Source organism: Macaca thibetana, chromosome 16, assembly GCF_024542745.1.
Source record: "Macaca thibetana thibetana isolate TM-01 chromosome 16, ASM2454274v1, whole genome shotgun sequence".
Lineage (NCBI taxonomy): Eukaryota > Metazoa > Chordata > Mammalia > Primates > Cercopithecidae > Macaca > Macaca thibetana.
In genome coordinates, this window is record NC_065593.1 from 60,568,441 (window position 1) to 60,587,805 (window position 19,365).

General features: G+C 57.8%; 1 protein-coding gene across 17 annotated transcripts in view; it reads left to right on the forward strand.

Moving 5' to 3' along the window:
• RBFOX3 (RNA binding fox-1 homolog 3) overlaps positions 1 to 19,365 on the forward strand; it is a 524,709-nt gene that overhangs the window by 427,538 nt on the left and 77,806 nt on the right. Inside the window, exon 1 of one of the 17 annotated variants that reach the window (XM_050764329.1) lies at positions 3,235 to 3,441. The exons of the other annotated variants lie outside the window; for them this stretch is intronic. Within the exon in view, the coding sequence (XP_050620286.1) occupies positions 3,337 to 3,441 (105 nt within the window). The 5' untranslated portion in view covers positions 3,235 to 3,336. Of the gene's footprint in view, positions 1 to 3,234; positions 3,442 to 19,365 lie in introns of those variants that run through there. 17 annotated transcript variants of the gene reach the window in all.

Sequence of the window (19,365 nt, forward strand, 5' to 3'; positions counted from 1 at the left end):
TATTTTTTCCTTGCCTCTTTTTTAAATAGTGAATATTAGCACCGGAGTGACAGCTCTTCCTAGCGCGCAGCCTCCCTCCGCCCCGGGAGCGGGGGCAGCAGAGCCACCAGGAGCACAGGCTTCCCCCACCCCCTGCTCAGGGCCACCCACCCTAGTCCACAAGGCACCAGGGACTCGGGAGGGCTGCATGGGGCGTGGGGAATCTGAAAAACTCTTTACCACCCTCGTGCCAGGTACTGGAGGTAGGAGGTGATGAGGGCATGGTTCCTGCTGGTGGGGTCCGCAGAGTCAGGTCCGCGGGACACTCTGAAACAATCACAGCAGAGCCCTGAGGTGTGTGCTATTCAGTAACTGGCTCGTGTTGAAGCACAGCCTAAGAGGCAGCGGGCACACAGCCCCTGTCCCAAGAAATAAGCCAAACACACACGTTGTTCAGATCCTTTTTCTGGAGGTATTATTTTCATTCCATTCTGCTATTCTCAGTCCTTTACCTCTGGAGCTGGGTGTGATGAGCCGCCTGATGGAGGCAGGTGTCCAGACATGCTCCTGGGCCCAGTGCAATCTGGAGGTGAGGCTGGAAGGCAGGTGGCTGGGCAGAGAGGCACACAGGTGAGCAGGTGCAGGGCTGCAGCTGGTGATGCAGATGCAGATAGTGAGGGCCACCCTGGCTTTCTTTGGGCCAATGACTGAGCTCAGGGGTCCAGGAAACCTTCCCTGGCCACACCCCAGATCTGAGCTCTCCCTGTCCTGGGCTGTCAAAGCTCTCAGTACATTAGGCTGCAGTCTTCATTTACCAGCTTGGTTTCCCCCACTAGACAGTGTGCTCACTCCAGAGCAGATAACTTGATTTCTGCAGCCCCAGCACCGAGTACGGTGTCTGCATATAGTGGGTTATCAATAAGGAAAAACGGTAGGGCTCAAAAAGTGGCTTTAGGTCAGGCATGGCGTAGGAAGCACTCCCAATCCCTTTCTGGAGGGGATGAGGCTTGAATTCCACAGGAGATACTTGGTCATAATAGTCATAATGGCAAATTAATGAGCAAATGATTCATGGGCAGGGTGGATCTGGAGCCTGGCTTTAGGCTGAATGCTATGTGGCTGTCCCGAATTCCTGAGCATCCAGGGAAGGGGCAGCAGGGCAGTGATGACGGAGAGGTGCCCAGAGAAGACAAAAGAGGGATGGCTTCTGGAACAAGCCAGAACAACCTGACTCAGGAGGGAGGCAGCCAGGGCCACCCCAGGGCACCATACTCATGAAGAGCCCTTCTGCAAGGCTCAGCTGGCAAATGCTACAACCCACTTCATCCTCCTGGCCCAGGCATGCCCGGCCTTTGCACCGGGACCCCCACCACTGTCCTAGGCTGGGAAACCAAGTTATTGACAGCAGGGAGGGCCTCATCAAGTCCATAGCCAAGACCCTGTGGAGCCAGACAAGCCCCCTATACTTGTCCTGTGCCAGCACCACCCCCGATGGACCACAGAGCAGGATTTCAGAAGGTGAGACCACATGGCGAGATGGCCAGCTCGCCTGCCTCGTCTCTCCCCTGAGCCTTGTCTCTTCCCGTCTGCCTCCCTCCCAGACTCCACATCCCAGTTCCTCTATGAGGAAGATGAACATGGGGCACCTGGGAGAATGGTCCCAGGTGCCCTTACCTACCCGCCTTGTTCAAATGGAGCCTCCCAAACTGGGCGTGGAAAGGCCACCCTTCTCTCCCTCCCCTTCTTGCTCCCTCTTCCTCAATGGCCCTCAGGCCACATGTCCTGTAGTGGGTGCAGCAGGGATCTCAGACAACATCCGACCCATCTCTGGGGCTGGATGTGGAAACCAAGGCCCCCAGGGACAATCGAACTTCCAGAGATCACACAGCAAGTGAGGGTCTGACACGACTGCCGGGCTAGCCATCTGCACACTGCCAGGTGGTCCCAGGCCCGCCTCCCTCCAGCTCAGGGCTCACTGCCTGCCGTGAGAGGAGGGGAATCACAGGTGCCCTGAGGTAGGACAGCTGCGTTCAGAATGGTACTGTGTGCCTGGGATCTGCCCCTTTCCTGGAACGCATGAGGTTAGGCATGATCCCGCTGGCTCTGCCTCTGACAGTGGCCACTGGCAGCCCATCCCTTTTGCAGCCAAACTCACCTGTGGCTTATCCTGGTAAACTGAACCTGATCCCGGGGGCCTCTGGTGAGTGTGGACTTGGGGCAGGCCAGTGGGTGTGTGTGTAGCCGTTGAAGCTGCAGGTGTGTGCAGTCACAGTGGGGGAACAAGGGGCACTGCCAAGACTTCTGCCACATGCTGAATGGGGCAAAGAGGTGGGGACCTATGCACGCCTGTCCTGTGGGAGTGAAACACAAGTCCAGTGTGTCTGGGTACAGGGAGGGGAGGATGCATTGTGGCCGGTGCCCGTGTCCCCCACTCCTATCTAAGTATCCACAAGACCAGGTGCCTGTGGCAGGAGGTTGGGATGTATGATGGGGTCTGGGGGCCAGCAGGAGGACAGGAGAAGCTCCTGGAGGCTCTGGTTGGATTTCCAAGCCCTGGACAGCCAGAGAAGCCTTGCCCAGCGCGGAAGCCTCTGCGTAGATGCCCTCATTACATCACCGACATCCCCGCCACTGAGCCGGCCTCCCTTAAGAAAGGCGCTTCTCTGAACGCGAAACAGGACGAGGCGCCTTCCGGTCGGCCGGCCGCAGAGACGGCGGAGCGGCTCCTCCTCTCCGCAGCGGCCGGAGAACGGAGCGGGAGCAAAGGGAGATTCCAGACCCCCAGGCCGGGAGCAACTGCTGGCAGCTGGGAGGAGGAGGGGCGCGCAAGGGCCCGAGCGTGGGAGGGCGCGAGGGAGGGCTGTCCCGATACCGGCGGGCGAGGGGTTAAGTGTGGGATCAGCTGTTGTGCAGTCGCTCCGGATTCTCTTCCCTCCGCGCGGGGCTCCGCTTGATGTTGGAGTACGCCAGGGACTCCCCCTCCCACCGCTACACACGCGCGCACACGCGCGCACTCACACACGCACACGCACCACTCTTTGCAGACAGGGCTCCGGAGGCTCCAAAGTGACTGACTCCTGCTCTCGCCCGCTCGCCCGATCTCTCGCGCACAGACTCTCTGGCCGTATTCTCGCGCGCGCTCTCTCCAGCCTCCCCGCCCGGGCAGGGGGAACACCGGGCAGAGGCGCGCCGCTCTCCTTTCGATGCCTCCCTCTTAAAGAGCGCCACGAGGGGGAGGGGAGGCCCGGAGGAGGAGAGAGACCGGGAGGGCGCCCGGGAGGCAGGGCGCGCGCACACTCCGAGGGACGCAGCGAGCGCAGAGCCGCCTCCGGCCGCCGGGCGCCCCCCTGCCGCCCCATGCTGTGCTCCATGGCGAACTCGGGCTGCCTCCTGCTGTCCAACTCCGGCAGCATGCTCCCGCACTCCGTGCCCTGCCCGCCCGCCTTCCTCTACCTCCAACAGGTAAGCGGCCCCCCAACCGGCCCGGGCCCCCAGCCCGGCGCACGTGCGCCCCGCGCTGCCGCCCACGCCCCGCACTTGGCTGCCTCCGCGCCGCCGCCGCCGGTGGCCCCCGCTGCGCTCCCCGCGTCATGGCGCCCGGGCTGGGGTAGGGGTAACTGCGCCCCTGCGCGGCGGCCGAGCGCGGGGGCGCCCAGGGCGCGCGCGGCGCGGGGTGGGGGGGCCGGAGTTTGGGGTGTCGCTCGCAACTTTTCCGAAGGCGCGGGAGGGGGCGGCGGGCGGAGTCTCCGGGGAAGCCCGAGGGGAGGGGGCGGGGGTTCTCGGCGTCCGGGTCACTTTGGGGAACTTCGCGCCGGGCCGCGGGTGACTCGAGGAGGGGAGCCGGGCATCCTCCCCGGAAGCGTCGGGAAAGCCGGGGGGCGCGCGGAGGCGGCGGCGGGGGCGCCGAGCTCTGCTGCAGCGCAGACCGCGCGCCGGGCCTCCGGGGAGGCGGGCCACCCGCTTGGCTAGGGAGGCCCCAGGAGCTCTGGCCGCGGAGGGGGCTGGGGCTAGACTTTTGCAATCTTGGGGACTGCGCAGGAAGCTCCGGCTGGCGAGTTGGGGATGGGTGGGGGCAGGAAAGTCGGCGACTCTGAGCCCCCAGATCCCCAGGATGCCCCGTGGGGAGGTGCGCACAGAGCATCAGCAGCCGCCGGCCCGCCGACCGGTTGGGGCGTGGGGGGAGGGGACGGGGGTCCTGCGCTGCCACCCAATGCGGAATTAGTGCAGTCCCAGGCCTGCACTGGGGACAGAGGGGTACTCCCTCGTCTCCCCCAGGCCCCTCGGCCTCTGTGGGCCGTAGTTCCCGGCGCCAGCCTGGCCTGGGCTTCAGTACCCTGGCCTCACCCACCGTGGCTGCCCACACCTCTAGGCCTGCCCTTCCCTCCTGGCGCTGTGGCGTCTGCCTTGTTTTCGGTTCCCACCCTCACCCTCTGCTTGGGCCTGCAGGGGTGGGGGCGGCTGTGGAGGAGCCTGGTGGGATTGTGAGCGCTTCAGGCTGCATCCTGGGGCCTGCCTGGCCCAGTGAGAGGGGTTCCCATAGGACCCGTTCTGCACACTGTGTTGGGGTCTTCCAGACTGGAGAGGGAGGGTACAGGGTGCCCACCCCAAGGAATCTGGCCAGGCCAGGCCAGGAGTCTCCATGAAGATAGCTCCCCACCCCCACCTCCATGCACACGTTGAAGGAGGGATGGAGAAGAGTGAGAGAGTGTGTGTGTGTATGTGTGTGTTTGTGTCTTGGAGACAAGGAGAGACCCCAGGGGTCTGGACCTTTGGGGGATGGATTCTTACCCGTTTGTGAACCTTGGGCCCTCCAAGGAGCTATAGAAGAAGGAGAAGGTGATTTAAGGAGGAGCAATGGACAGAGAAGGCAAAGATGGGACCTTCCGAGCTGGCCCAGGGCAGCTAGCCCCTGGGCACTTGGGTCAGCCCGTTACAAGAGCCCATACATCAGGGACTGCCAAACATAGCAGCTACAGAGGAACAGGGGGACTGTGTGATGGTCAGGAGCAGAGGCTGGTGCAGGAGCAGAGGGTGACTGGCAGTGGCCTGCAGCCCAGGGCCCTTGACCTTTGGTGCCACCTTCCCAGGACCACCTGTGACATCTGGGGACTCCTGGACACAGCCCAGGAGCCACTGGGGAGCCCCCAGACCGACAGGCAGGAAGTCATCCAATCCCAGGCCATGGCCATCGCCCCGAATTCCCAGTTGACACTGAATCACAGGGAGTCAGGATAGGCTTCCCAAGGTCAGGTTCCCAGCCCCTCCCGGTTTTCCGTGAGCATAGGACTGACTTGGGAATCTCTGGGGTGCCCAGGTGAGGTTATTAGAGCAGATCTGTCCTACACTCACCCAGGAATGTCCCAGGCAGCAGGACGTGCAGCTTTGGGTTCTGCAGGTAGTGTAGGATTTAGAGTAAGGGTTCTGGCCTGGAGACCAATCCATGCTTTATTGGTTCTGTTGTCTTAGTTACTTCACCACTCTGAACCTCAGTGTCTTCCTTGGATGACATAATCCTCACAGGCTGAATGTGAGGGCTGAGTTAGGATGAAGTAGAGGCAAGCCTCCGAAAAATGGCAGCCACACATTTGGTGCTGTCTTGATGGAGTTAGACCAGTGCTCATAGTTGGGGTGAGTCCACTAACATGACCCACAAGGAAGACACCGCAATTTCTCCAGGGCTAGGTGAATGCATCCCTGACCTGTGGCGTTTGGAGCTTTCTGTAGGGGCAGTGGGAAGGCAAAAAGACATCCAAGGAACCATAGCCATCCTGAATTGTCCCTGGGAAAGCCAGAGCCTGCCGTTGCACCAGGCTTGGAACATTCACTTTCCTTCCCTCGCCCGCGACTGTTCTGCTGGGGCGGTTGGCCATGTGTCTCAGTGGACTTCGGAAAGGTCTAGAATGCAGCCATTTCCTGGCTATTTGTGGGTCTATGTTTTTACAGGAGCACACACAGCTGGGGCGGGCCACACCATTACGAAACAAATAACGACGTTTAGTTTGGGACCCCGCTTATCCCATACCTTTGGAATGAGCCAGAGCCTGGAGGTAGAGGCCGCAGGAGGAGGGGCCTGGGGCTATACCAGGCCAGGCCTCTGGAAATGAGAGCTGGCGGTGCTCCAGCCTCCCAGGTGGGGGCTGCAGGTCCTCTGCGTGAGTGAGTGTTGGCGCCATATGTAGGCTGTATACTCAATCTCAACAGCACATTTGATAACAAGAGCGGGAGCAAAAGACGTGAAATCAAGCAAGACAGGAGACGTAGTTTGAGGCGCATTAAGATGCAGCATTTAAACAGGCACGCTTTCTAAGCCTATAGTCTTTCAAACTGGAAATTACCAACTAAAACCTCACCCAGCGGAATTCCGTTCTACTGAAGCATTACCCTTTTCCTGCTGCCTTGGGTTGGACCCCAGGTAGGCTGGGGATGCGTCCGTCCCAAGACACAACAGTTCTGTGATGAATTAGAGGCACTTCCTGTTGGTTCCTCTGTCTTCTCAGCCCCTCTCCCGGCAGCGTTGGTGATATTTCTGAGTTCTGACCATCCCAGGATGATTTCGGCTCATCTGACACCAGGAGAACTCCAGCTGTGCTTTGGGCTCTGGCGTTTGTTAAGAGCTCATGAGGGGTGACCCTGGGCCGCACTCACTTCATGCCCTTTGAAGCTTTCCTGCCCACTCAGCCCACCTCCAGGAGCCCCACTTAGAGGACAGCCTAGCTCCCTGCAGGGCAGCCCGGTGCCATAGTCCCCCCACACCTGACCCCTCCTAGGAGTCCTGAAGCTTTTGTTGCTGGTGCATTGTGGCCAGTGAGGAGGGTTGGAGCTGATACTGGTCACCTTTCAGGGCAAGAAGGAGCTCATCTGATAATCTAGACCATTAGCAGGACTCCCTGGGAGGCCCTGGCCTGGGATCCGGTGGAGCAAGTTTTAGAGGATAGGAGGAAAAAAACCCAAGCTCGAAAAATGGGATTTTGTCACGGTAATTACTTTATTATTAAACTGCAGTGTCCTATAAAAGAGAATCTTATCATTCTGTCCGATTGCATGCCAGTAAACGGCTATGGGGGAGAGGGCTGTGAGTGCCTTAAAGTATTGTAAGGGGAGGGGAGGGGGCTGGCGGGGGGAGAGGGACCGACCCTGAGAGGACCCGGGGCCTTCCTGGGGCTGCGCTTCGTGAATTCTGTTGCTTTTGCTCTCCATGTGTGCTCAATCAAGGTGAAATCACAGATCGTCTCCCTTGCCGAGGTAAACATCACCAGGCACCGGAAGCTTCCGTGGAGGATGCGGCGTTTCCGTGCAGCTTCACGGTGCCTAGCAGTTGCTTCTTGGAGTTGTTGATAGCAGAGCACGTTCCCTCCGGTTGTGGAACCCAAAGGCTCTGCCGAGGGGCCGGGGGATTCTAGGGTCTGTTTTGAGATTCATTAGGAGGCACTGTTCTTATTAATAATCATTCTCTCTTCCCTCTAAGGTAGCGAGGCTGCTAATCACAGGCATTTTTAATCAGGATTAATTACTGTGGCAGACGTAGCACCGCCCTTGCGCCTTGCGTTTAGTCTCTGTTCCGTGGGCTGTTGGTGCCTCCCCTGTTGACTTGGTGGGATTCCAGGAGCCCCGTCTGAGACAGGCTGGCTCGCGGGTCGGCATGGGTGGCTAGAGAGTATCCCGCCGCTGGCCGGTGGGGGGAGGAGGGCACTGAACAGCAGCTTGTGCACCCGCGGCAGCGTCCTTTGCTGCCCAGGTCTAGACTGCTGGCTGCAGCCACATCCGAAAAATTGTCCTGTTCACTGGAGAATTTAACCAGACAAGTAGTTGAAGTCGGGTGATGTTAATTCTGAATGAACCCACGCAGCGGCCCTGTGCCCTCGCTCTCTGGGAAGGATTGGGGAAGAGGATGGCCCTCGACCCTCGCTTTGAGCCGCGTGTCCGCACAGGTGAGACCTCTTCACCCTGATGTCTTTTGGTTACTGAAGTAGCTCGATTACATTCATGGGTTCTTCCCCAGTTTCATTCCTTGGCAGCTGACGTTTGTTCTGGAATCTGCCGAGGGTGTGGACACGCACGTTATCCGTTGGAGAAACCGAGGCACAGGGAGGTTAGGTAACATACTACCTCAGGAAGCTTCTGAGAAGCAGAAACTGGATTCCAGCCCAGGCAGCCAGATTCCAGAACTGGGGCTTGAGTCCATGTTGCTTTCTCCTGAACAACGAAGATTCGGGAAGTTCTGGTCCTTTTCCAACCACTTTTCTTGGCCATGTGCAAAAGAAAACATGCATTATCTGGAGGCTTCTCCAGGCTTAAGCTCTTTCTTGGCTTTCCTGCGGGTCTTTAGCCTGAGCTCCCCGAACCCTGACACCCAGCAATGTTTAGGAGATTCGTTTGGGTTCAGAAAAGCAGAGGGTCCAGTCTCGGAAACCTCCACATAGTGTCTTGTTCAGTGGGTTGAGTGGGTTTCTCTGAGCAGGGAGCTCTGGCTGGCTGGACACAGGATAAGCATGGCTGGTGGGCGTGGCTGGGGGAAGGAGCCTGTAGGAGCTGGGCAGTGATGGCTGAGGAGAAAACTCTGGCCCCGGGCACCGATGGAGGCTGCTCAGTGGAGGAGTGGTGGGTTGCTCAGTGTTAAGACCAGGCAGGGCATGTGGGCTGTGTGGAGCCAGCAGCCTCGGACCTCCAGCTTCCCTGGGGGTCGTCTCTGCTCAGAGACTGGGGCTCCTCCCAACATGGACAGATGTGTGTGTCTCAGGGTCTGGAGAGGGCCGGGGCCAGGGATGCTCCAGGCAATGGGGAGCAGCTAACTCTGCGCTTGACAGAGTGGTAGGATTTTTCAGTTCCGTTAAAGAGGCTGCAAAACCTCATCTGGACGACTGAGCAAACTAAGGTTTGAATCATGTACCAGTTCCCAGCAATCGCTAGTAAAATCTCCCCCACCCCTGCCCATGGAGGGTCTAAGTACCAGGTCCACCTGCACCCAGGCTCTGGGATGGACATGGAGAGAATGCCCATCCCGACCTGTCCCACCTGAGGACCCAGGCTTGGTGGGCAGCATGGGTGTGCCAGTGTGCCCCCTGGCCAGCTGGTACAGGCCAGAGGAGCAGGTTTGGCTCACGGGAGGGGGTAAGCTGATGGCCATGTGGCATGCTGGGAGGTTAGCAGAGGGCAGGGGAGAACGCTGCAGCCATGCAATGAATGTGCCTCCGGCCTCTCCTCTCCAGCCTGGCACAGCGGGCGTCTGCTGCCTGCTAGACCTGCGGGGCAGACACTGAGCCACACAACTTGGGAAGCACAAAAGGCTGCCGTCCTTGGAGGAGGTGGAGGCCAAGATATCCCAGCCCACGTGCCCTTCTGTCTCCTGTCCTCTGGTCCTGGGGACACAACCCAAAGGTGGCTTAAAGCAGAATATCAGGTTCCAAGGGTGGGGAGAGGACGGGGGTGAGAGGAGGCGGCCAGCGGTGGCCTTGGGCCAGCTCTGGGGAGGTGCTTGCAATCCCTGGCACCCAGCTCAGCCCAGGCTAGGCCCATGTGGCACTTGGACCAGGACAGACAGTCCCATGGGCAGGCATCCAGAGGGAGGTCTGGAGCTCCTGGCGGTGTGGGACCCAGGGGGCATCGTGGGGTCAGCAGGGACCGGAGGAGGCCAGTGGATTTCGACTCGGTCTGGGACAGCAGCTGGGACCTCCGTGAAGGAGCTTGCAGGTCACCGTCTGTCTCTTCTCTTGGCTTCCTTCTCTGGAGCACCTGTCTCGGAGCTTCCTAACTGGCCTTAACGCTTTTTCTTCCACCTTCATGATCAGCTGTGGCCCCTAGAATTTTCCGTGCTTTTAATCTTCTCTCTCTTCACCTTTTTCTTCCTTCCCTGCGTAATTTCTCTCCTCTCTGCCACAGTCATTTTTTTTTCTCTGCTTCTCTCCTTCAGGGAGAGCCACCCCTACTTCCTCCTGGAAGATTCCAGCCCCTCTTCATCCTCCAGGCTCTAACTAGGCCCCCGGGCAACCCCCTCCAGGCAACTCATCCACCAAGCAGTGACTTGGCTTGTCAGGGGCTGTGCGTATCTTGCAAATCGCATTACTTAAGACCAGCAGGACTGACTGTGACTTCTTGTATTACCAGCACAGCTGGAACATGGCCTTTGGTCTCCTAGTCCCTCCGGGGCAGCGAGTTCAGCTCTGGAAGGAGACCCAGTTGGGGCCGGGGGGCTTGGGCCTGGGCAGAAAGCCTGGGACTGCTCTGCTGAGCTGCCGGGCTCATGCCGTGGACCCTACTTGGAGGGTGCTGGGGGCTCTGGTGCCAGCAGGTCCAGCTCCAGCTGTGGGCAGTGGGTCCCTTACCAGCTCAACAGAGATGGGCCCGACAGCCACAGAAGGGCAATGGAGCAAGTCTTGTCTCTGCTGGGCCCAGACCTCTGTGGGGCAGGCAGGGTCTTTGTATCCAAGGACCATGCCCTCACCCTGGGGTCCCTGCACAGCTCAGGGAATTGACAGAGGAGGAGAAGGCAAAGAGGTGGGGCGTCACCGTCTCCAGAGGACGCCCTCCGCAAATTCCTCCTGCAGCCGCCGTTTGGGCCAAGCACCGCAGTAGGCCCTGAGTTTAGAGTCGGGAGTAAAGGACCCTGTCCTGCCCTTCCTGGGGTTCACAGACACAACCACAGAACTTGGTCCCCAGGGCGACAAGCACATCTCTCCAGCACTGGCTGTGAGGGTGTGTCCGAGCCCCCAGGTGGTCAGAGAGAGTAGGGAGTCCACCAGCCGTCTTGCCCTTCCAGCCAGGGCATCTGTGTCTAGGCCTCAGGCAGGGTTTTACATCTTCTCTCCGGAGAGCTTTTGGGGGTGCAGAGGGTACTGCGCCCCACAGCTCGGACCTGCCGCCCACCACCAATCCAGGCCTTCTGAACAGCCTCTTAATCACCCTCAGAGGCACCACCCCAGGAGCCGGCAGCTTGGGCGTGCCCAGCGTCTGAGTTGTGGTGAGTCAGCTTCAAGCATCTGACCCTGGGGAGCTCGTCCAGGGAGCACTGGGGAGCCAGGGCAGCGGGGCGGGAGAGGGGTGGTCTAGGCGGTGTGTCTGCCAGGCTCTGGACCGCCTGGAGGTAGGGAGGAGGCTGTTTCATCACACTCCAGTGGGCAGCACGCCCGCGGGAGAGGACCCCAGTCACCCCACCCTCGGCCAGCGCCCACACCGGGAGATCCTGGGAGAGTGACTCCGTGCCAGCCTTGGGAGTAGTCGTAGGTCCGTGTCCATGTGAAGCCGTTATAACAGGGACTCCAGAGGAAGGGGATGAGTGGGGTAGTCTGCTGTCCTGGGCCCTTCCAGTGACCAGCCTGGTCACCTAGTGTGAGCCCCTGGTCTCTGGAGCCTCAGTTTCCTTATGTGAAAGAGGAGGGATGCCAGTTGGGAAATGACAGGTGCTCAGGGTCAGGGACCCCACGCTGCTCAAGTGCTGTTCAGCCATGTGTCCTTTGGCCATCGCCAGGTGTGCCCACCTGCATATCAGACCCCCGTGAGTCACCGCTGCCCTGGCAGAGTTATGTGGGTGGGGAAGGGAGGTCGAGTGTCGCTGAAGAGGCAGATAGACTTGCCAGGTATGGAGGGAGAGGAAGGAAGAGGCAGGAGGGGCTGGGGAGTGCCTGGGCGGTGATGGAGAGGGGCAGAGGAGGCCCTGAGCTGAGGCCTGCAAGCAGGGGAAGGAGGAACCGTTCCAGGCAGAGGCCACTGTGGATGAAAGTGCATTTTGCTGGGATTCGTGGCTGTCACCCTTCTAGGGGATGCTTAGCTCTCCTGTGCCCAGGTCACCTGCTCCTAGGCCTCAGTCTCCCTTAGACAAATGTCACCTGCTCCTCACTGTGCCAGGTCCTGTGCTAAGGGGGGCAAGTGTGTTGTGTGTGCATCAGTGTATGTGTGCGTATGAATGACTGCATTGTGTGCATGTGTCTGTGTGCGTGTAAGTGCAAGCGAGTGTGCATTGTGTGCGCGTGCATGTGTGAGTGGTTGTGTGCATTGTGTGTGTCAGTGTGTGTGAGTGGTTGTGTGCATTGTGTGTGTCAGTGCGTGTGAGTGGTTGTGTGCATTGTGTGCACGTGCATGTGTGAGTGGTTGTGTGCATTGTGTGTGTGTCAGTGCGTGTGAGTGGTGTGCATTGTGTGTGTGTCAGTGCATGTGAGCGACTGCATTGTGGACGTATGTCAGTGTGCGTGTGTGATTGCATCGTGTGCATGTGGCATATGTGAGTGCATGTGAGTGTGAGTGTGTGAGAGTGCATTGTGGACGTGTGTCTCTGTGTGCGTGTGTCTGTGTGTGTGCGTGTGTGACTGCATTGTGTGTGTGCATGTGTGGCTGCATTGTGTGCATGTGTGTGCATGTGGCATGAGTTTGAGTGCATGTGAGTGTGCAATGTGAGTGTGTGTGTGGGGGCGGGGACTGACCATAGGGCAAGGCAGAGGACAGCTACGTGGTAGCGAGCACTTTGTCCCTGCCCCAGGAATCCTAGCAGGTGTTTTCACCCTGGAGGTTTCCTTGGTCCCCAGCACCAGGCCAGGGGAGAGGCCTTGTTCTCCTCGTTTGGGGCTGAGACGCTCGCCGTTTCCCTCTGCGTCTCCTGGTGTAGCTGAGCAGATGGGACTTCAGAAGGAGCTAGACCAACAAATTCAGGGGAACTAAAAGGAAGATCCAGTGACCCTGGGGTCAAGGGTAACTAAGATGTCGCTGACACCCCCACCCCCCACCCCCCACCCCCAGCAGGGCTCCACTTCAGCACGTGGCGTGTGCACAGCTCTGTACTCAGCACGGGGAGAGGTTCTCAGGAAGACCCAGGGAGAGTCCATTCCGATAGGTGGATGGTATAAAAACATGAAGCCATCTCCAGCTGCATGGCGAGGCGCGGTGGGAGAAGACCTGGGGTAAAATCAGGAAAGTCTGAGATCCAGGCGTGGCTCCAGCTCACTGTTTTCCTCCCAGGCCCCCTGCTGTATCACCCAGTGAGCAGACGGGATGGGGTCAGAGCCACCCAGACCTGCTGGTGCATCCAGTGCTGTGCTGTCACTGCCAAGCCACTGTGTGTTTCGGAAGGTTGACCAGGAAGATCAGCTAAAGGCATCAGGGGCATTTAACTGGGATCTTAGCTGACCATCTTCAAAAGTCTGCAGGTGGACCCCTTAGAGATAGTAGGCCCTTCCCACCAGGCAGCACAGGGCTAGCAGGACTGGAGGGTGGGATGGCAGTGGGAAGACGACCTCCAAGGACGTCTCCAGTGCTAATGCCTTTAGCATCGGCTCTCTCTTGAGGTGTAAGTTCCGTGTCACCAAAGGAATTCAGCAGAGGCTGGCTGGCTCTCTGAGAGGCTCCAAAACAACGCTGTCCAATAGGAATACAGCGTTTGCCACAGGAAGGTTTGCATTTTCTAGTAGCCTTTATTTATTTATTTATTCATTCGTTCATTCATTCATTCATTTTTGAGACAGAGTCTCGCTCTGTCATCCAGGCTGGACTGCAGTGGTGCAATCTCGGCTCACTGCAACCTCCGCCTCCTGGGTTCAAGCAATTCTCGTGCCTCAGCCTCCCAAGTAGCTGGGATTACAGACGAACGCCACCACGCCCAGCTAATTTCTTGTATTTTTAGTAGAGATAGGGTTTCACCATATTGGCCAGGCTGGTGTCAAACTCCTGACCTCAGGTTATCTGCCCACCTGGGCCTCCCAAAGTGTTGGAATTACAGGCATGAGCCACCTCACCCGTCAGTAGCCATTTTTAAAAGGTGAAATGAAACAGATGAGATGAATTTCAATCGTACATTTTGTTTAACCCAGCATACCTCAAATCTTATCCCCCAGAATAATCAGGATGAGATAAACTATGAGACCGTGAGCATTCTTGTGTCTGTACTGTCTTTGAAATTGGGTGTAGATTTTACACAAACAGAACATCTCTGTTCAGACGAGCCACATTTCCAGGACCCATGGTCACATGGGTCTCATGATTAATGTACTGGCAGATCTAGAACATTCTTTCCTGATGGACACAGCAACTCTAGAGCTTCCCTACTCCCTCTGGTCCTGCAGTAAGGAGAGCCAGCTAGAAGCACAGACCCTCCGGCTCCCCAAGCCTCCTCCCTTGGAATCGCCATCAGATGGAGGCCCAGGGAGTCACACTGATCTAGAACATGAGGAGCACCAGGGGGACCTGGATGGGGTGGCCTCGAAGAAACTCCCGTGGCCACAGGCCTCAGACGAGACTTAGACCAGTCCCCTCCCAGCTCCTGCCCCAGGCAACAGCAGGCTGTGTCTGTGACAGTTTTCACGAACTACCTGTGGCAAAATCAGAATAATGTAGTCATGGTTTTCATAAAGATAAAGACGTTCACTTTTTGTGTTGAAATGCCCATTTTTGTGATAGCAATATCTGCCGTTCATTTTTTAAATGTCCTTATTTGGGAAAATAAAAGGTTGGCAATTCTTTTTTTTTTTTTTTTTTTTTTTTTTGAGGTGGACTCTCACTCTGTCACCTAAGCTGGTGTATGGTGCTGTAATGTTGGCTCACTGCAACCTCCACCTCCCGGGTTCAGGCAATTCGTGTGCCTCAGTAGCTGGGATTACAGCCTTACAGCCGAGTAGCTGGGATTACAGGCATGTGTCACCACCCCCGGCTAATTTTTATATTTTTCGTAGAGACAGGATTTCACCATATTGGCCAGGCTGGTCTCAAACTCCTGAGCTCAGGTAATCCGCCTGCCTCAGCCACCCAAAGTGCTGGGATTACAGGCGTGAGCCACTGCGCCCAGCCAAAGGTTGGCAATTCTAATGGATCTTCCCCCTCCTCCACCCTTTTTGAATTAAATATTACAGCTGAGTGCGGAGGCTCATACCTGTAATCCCAGCACTTTGGGAGGTTGAGTTGGGAGGATCACTTGAGCCCAAGAGTTTGAGACCAGCCTGGGCAATGTGGCAAGACCTTCTCTCTATTTTTTTTTTTAGTTTGTAAAAAAAAATTAATTACATGTTAGTAATTAGTGTGATTCAAAAGTCTGGAAACCAGAGATCTAGCTCAGGGGTCTGTGGAACAAATCTGTCCCACTGTCTGCTTTTATTTTTTAAAAGTGTTGTTGGAACACAGCCTCGCTCATTGGTTTACATGTCGTCTGTGGCAGCTTTTGCCGGGCGACAGCAGAAATGAGCAGTTGCAGCAGAGACCATATGGCCGGCAAAGCTCTAAATATTTGCTCTCTGGCCCCTCGTAGAAAACGTTGGCCAATCTCTGGCCTACACCAGCCCTATCCGCAGATGCCAGCGCAATGGAGCCACGGGCGATGTTAGGTTTTCTAATAGCCGCATCTGCAAAAGTAAAAGGAAGCAGAGGAAATTTGTGCTCATGACGTGTTTTGTGTAACCCAGTCCAAACTGTTTTCATTGCAACATTTAATCGATGTACACATGATTGAGATATTTGGCATTCTCTTTTCATGCTGGGTCTTCAAAATCCACTGTGTAATTTTCACTCACACCCCACCTCAGCTGCTCAACAGCCACGTGGGGCCAGTGGCTGCTGAAGTGGACAGCTCAGATCTAGAAGGAATAAGGCTTATCTCCATCGGAGATCTAGGCAGGTGTCTCAGGAGCAGGGCTCTGCCCTCCGTGTTTGGGGTCCGGACCTGTGGCAGTGGATCTGTGAACAGGACCATCCACATGAGGGCGGCAGTTTACATGGACAGACACAGGGTTGAGTGGGTTCCCCGGGGTTCCTGGAGCAGCTGGTATGCGGGGTACAAGGGAGTGAGTGTTTCAGGCTCTAGGCTGAGAAATTTTGACTTTTCCCAGGAGGCAATAGGGAGCCACAGAAGGTCTTTGAGCAGGGAGTGACAGGATCAGATTTACACGTAAGGAAAGTTCAACTGGGGTGGAAAAGGAGGGGCTGGAAAGCTAGAGACTGGGGACGGCCGGAACAGGGTGTGGGCAGGGGCAGCAGTAGGGACAGAGAAGGGTGAATGGGGAAGCTTTAGCAGGAGAGGTATACCTGGGAGGCCTAACGGACAGACCACGGAGGGGTCCTTGTAGAACAGGTGGTTTCTGGCTTCAGGATGGTGCGGACGCATGGTGGATGGGATACTCGGGCCTGCACTGACCAGGGATTCCCCCCCAGCCCTCAAGAGCCCCCAGGCCCTGGCTCCCTGGTAGAGAAAAGACCTTCCCTCCCCTGGTCCTGGAGCCTTCCCTCAGGCTCCAGGCTGGGCTGCAGGCCCCTGGCAGGGGACTCTCAGGTCCGGCTCCTTTATCTCCCCTCTGACCCGTTTGCCTGGACTGGAGCTGGTTCCCCAGCCAGACGTAAACACCTGGCCGTCCTGGAAGCTTAACACTGTTAACCTGTTGTTCTCCGTAAACATCTGGCCTGAGCCCTGCTGCAGCCGGGCAGCTCCTTCCGGACCCTGCCCTTCCTTCCCCTTCCTTCCCACCTTCCTCCCTCCTCCCTTCCCCCCTTCCTTCCTTCCTTCCTCCTTTCTCCCTTCCCCTTCCTTCCCTCCTTCCTCCCTCCTCCCTTCCCCTTCCTTCCCTCCTTCCCCTCCCCTTCCCCTTCCTTCCCTCCTTCCTCCTCCTCCCTTCCCCTTCCTTCCCTCCTTCCTCCTTCCTCCCTTCCCCTTCCTTCCCTCCTTCCTCCTCCCTGCCTGCCTTCCTCCTTCTTTTCTTTCTTCTCCCCTCCCTTCCCTCCTTCTTTCCTCCCACTTTTCCTCCTTTTTTACTCTCTCCTCTTCCTTTCTCCTTCCTTCTTTTCCTTCCTTCCTTCTCTTCTTCCTTCTTTCCTCTCCTTGTTTCCTTTCCTTTTAATGATTTGTATCTGTGGGCTTTACATACCATAAAATTTACTCTCATGAAGTGTACAGTTTCATGGTTTTCAATATATTCTCAGCGTTGTGCAGCCATCGCCACTTCTAGTTCCTGAATATTTTCACCATCTTAACAAGAACATCATGCCCAGTGGCAGCCGCCTCCCGTTCTCCCCACCCAGCCTCTGCCAGCCTCCCAGCCCACCCGTGTGTGGCCTTCCCACCCGCCTGTGAATTTGCCTTTGGGGGCTGCTTCATGCCATGGGACCACACCAGGTGGGGCCCTCAGTGCCGCCTCCTGTTTCTCGAGGGCTGTAGTGTGCAGGGTACCATGGTGGGAGCACATGGACTCTGCACTGAGGGCTTGCAGCCCTGGGGGAGGCAGACGGGGTCCTGGGTCCTGGGTGGGGTGTGATCTTAGCTGGCTCTTAGAGGGGCCCTATGGGAGCAGTTTGCTGGCCTGTCCTACCTGCAGTGGGTGAAGGAGCAGGGAGGAGGAGAGGGACCGCCCACCGCACAGCCCAGGGGGTGGTCCCAGCCCTTCCCCTATATGGAATCCTCACTGCTACCCCAGCATCTGAGTTCAGGATGCCTAGGGTGTGTGAAAAAGAAAAACCCAGCCCCTCCAGTGAAACCCAGGTTGCCGACTGCCCTGGGCCCAAGCAGAGGTGGGCACCCCGCTGCATGTCTGAATCGGGGCTGTGAGCGCTGCCTTTGTCCCTCTTATAGGTCCCAAGTAGAAAATGACACCGGGATTCACACGGTCCCCTTATGGATCCGCCCTTTGCAGCTGGGCTGTTTCCTGGGAGCTGAGCAGGACCAGGAGGCCATTCGGAAGGTCCCCCACTTAGCGGCAGGTGTGGCGAGAGCCTGCATCTGTGTTTGGGGTACTGGTTGTTTCCAAGGGTGGCAGGCATGTATCACGGCCGCGTGTCTGGGGCCGCGGCTGCATTGCTATGGATCTGGTACCGTGAGTACCAAGTGGGCTCTCTGCCCTACCTGCATGCATCTGCAGTGCCTTCGTGACCCAGGGCCAGGCGAGGGTGCACCCGGCGTGTAAGCCCAGCGGGAAGACAGGGTGAGTCGGGAGGATGAACCAGCAAATGGGCCACGTTCCCAAACACACTGGCTGACAGAGGAGACCACAGCTCTGTGTCTGCTGGGCCACCGCAGAGAGGTGGCCTGTCCAAGGGCCTTCCCACCTCAGTGCATTCATCAGCGGATGTGGACAGGCAGGCCAGGCCGCCCACGCCTGCTCAGTGACCCCTCTCCCCTCAAAGCCTGTTTCCTCATGGGCCAGTGGGGGTGAGGACACCTCCTGGCTGGCAGGGTCGGGGGGCCACAAGACACAGGGCGGCTGTGGGGTCAGCCCCCATGGGCAGAGGCCTCTTCTGTTCTCTCAGGCTGTGGATCTATGACATCAGGAAAAGAAATTGCTAAGATAAGGTCACAAAATATATAGTTTATCTTGACTATTTCCATTTGGTCAATTCCCAATTTAAACCCATACTGAGGCAGGTGCCATGCAATTGTGCTATTCATGAGTTGGTGTGGGGGGGTTTATTTTAATTAAGGGTTGGAAGTATGCTTTGGAGGCCCTGGTTGCGGGGTCCCTGCCTGGTGGGGGGCCCACCCCCGGCGAACCACACCTGCCTCTTCAGGGCCCTGCCGGTCAGGGGTCAGGCTGCAGCGTGGTCAGAGGCCTCAGGGATGGACCTCCCGATGGAGGGTTGGGGCATCAGAGCCCTCTGGGCTCCTTAGCCTCTGAGCTGGCCCCACTGTTTCAGGACCCCGTAAATATAGCGCCAACCACCCTCCCCAATTACCCAGCCCTCACCCAGCCCTGGGGCTGGGGTCTGGCCAGGGACCCCCACTGCCCCCCACTCTGTGGTTGGAGGTGAAGGGAAAGGCTTTTACCTGGGGAAGGCCCATCTATGTCTTGCTCCCTCCTCGGAAATCCATAGAGCCTTTGGAGGCTCTCTGCTGCCCCTGGATGAGTCCTGGATGAACTCTGAGAGGATCTAGATCCCCAGAGAGGCAGCTTCCAGGGTCCCTAGGGCACCTCCAGGCCCTGTGCTCTGGCTCCAGGGTGCCCTGGACCCCAGGTAGGGCCAGGGTTGAAGGGGCCCCAGGGTAGCTGGCAGGGAGAACTTAGAGCGAGAAGTCTAGACAGGGGTGGTGGGACTGCAGGGGATCCACCAAGCACCCTCCCTCTGGGGGGACAGGCAGACCGCGACTGGGGCTGTGAGTGAGCCCAGGGTGAGCGAGACAGACCAGAAGACAGGCTTGAGTGCCTGGTTCCCTCATCTGTAAATTGGAGTCCTCAACCCTGCCAAGCTTGTGATGGCCAGGAAAGGACTCCATGACCCATGGGAGGCTGCTGGGGGATCATACGGCCCCATGAAAGCCAAGGTCCCATGGACCCACAGCCCTCAAATCAGGCCTCCTTGGCGGATGCTTAATAGGAAAGTAGAGCCTGATAGAGACCCCAGAGGGAGGGGAAGAAGGGGCCCCCCAGAGCCTGATGGAGACCCTGAGGAGAGAACAAGGGAAGAGGGGGCCCAGCACTCCCCGAGCCTGGCACTGTACCT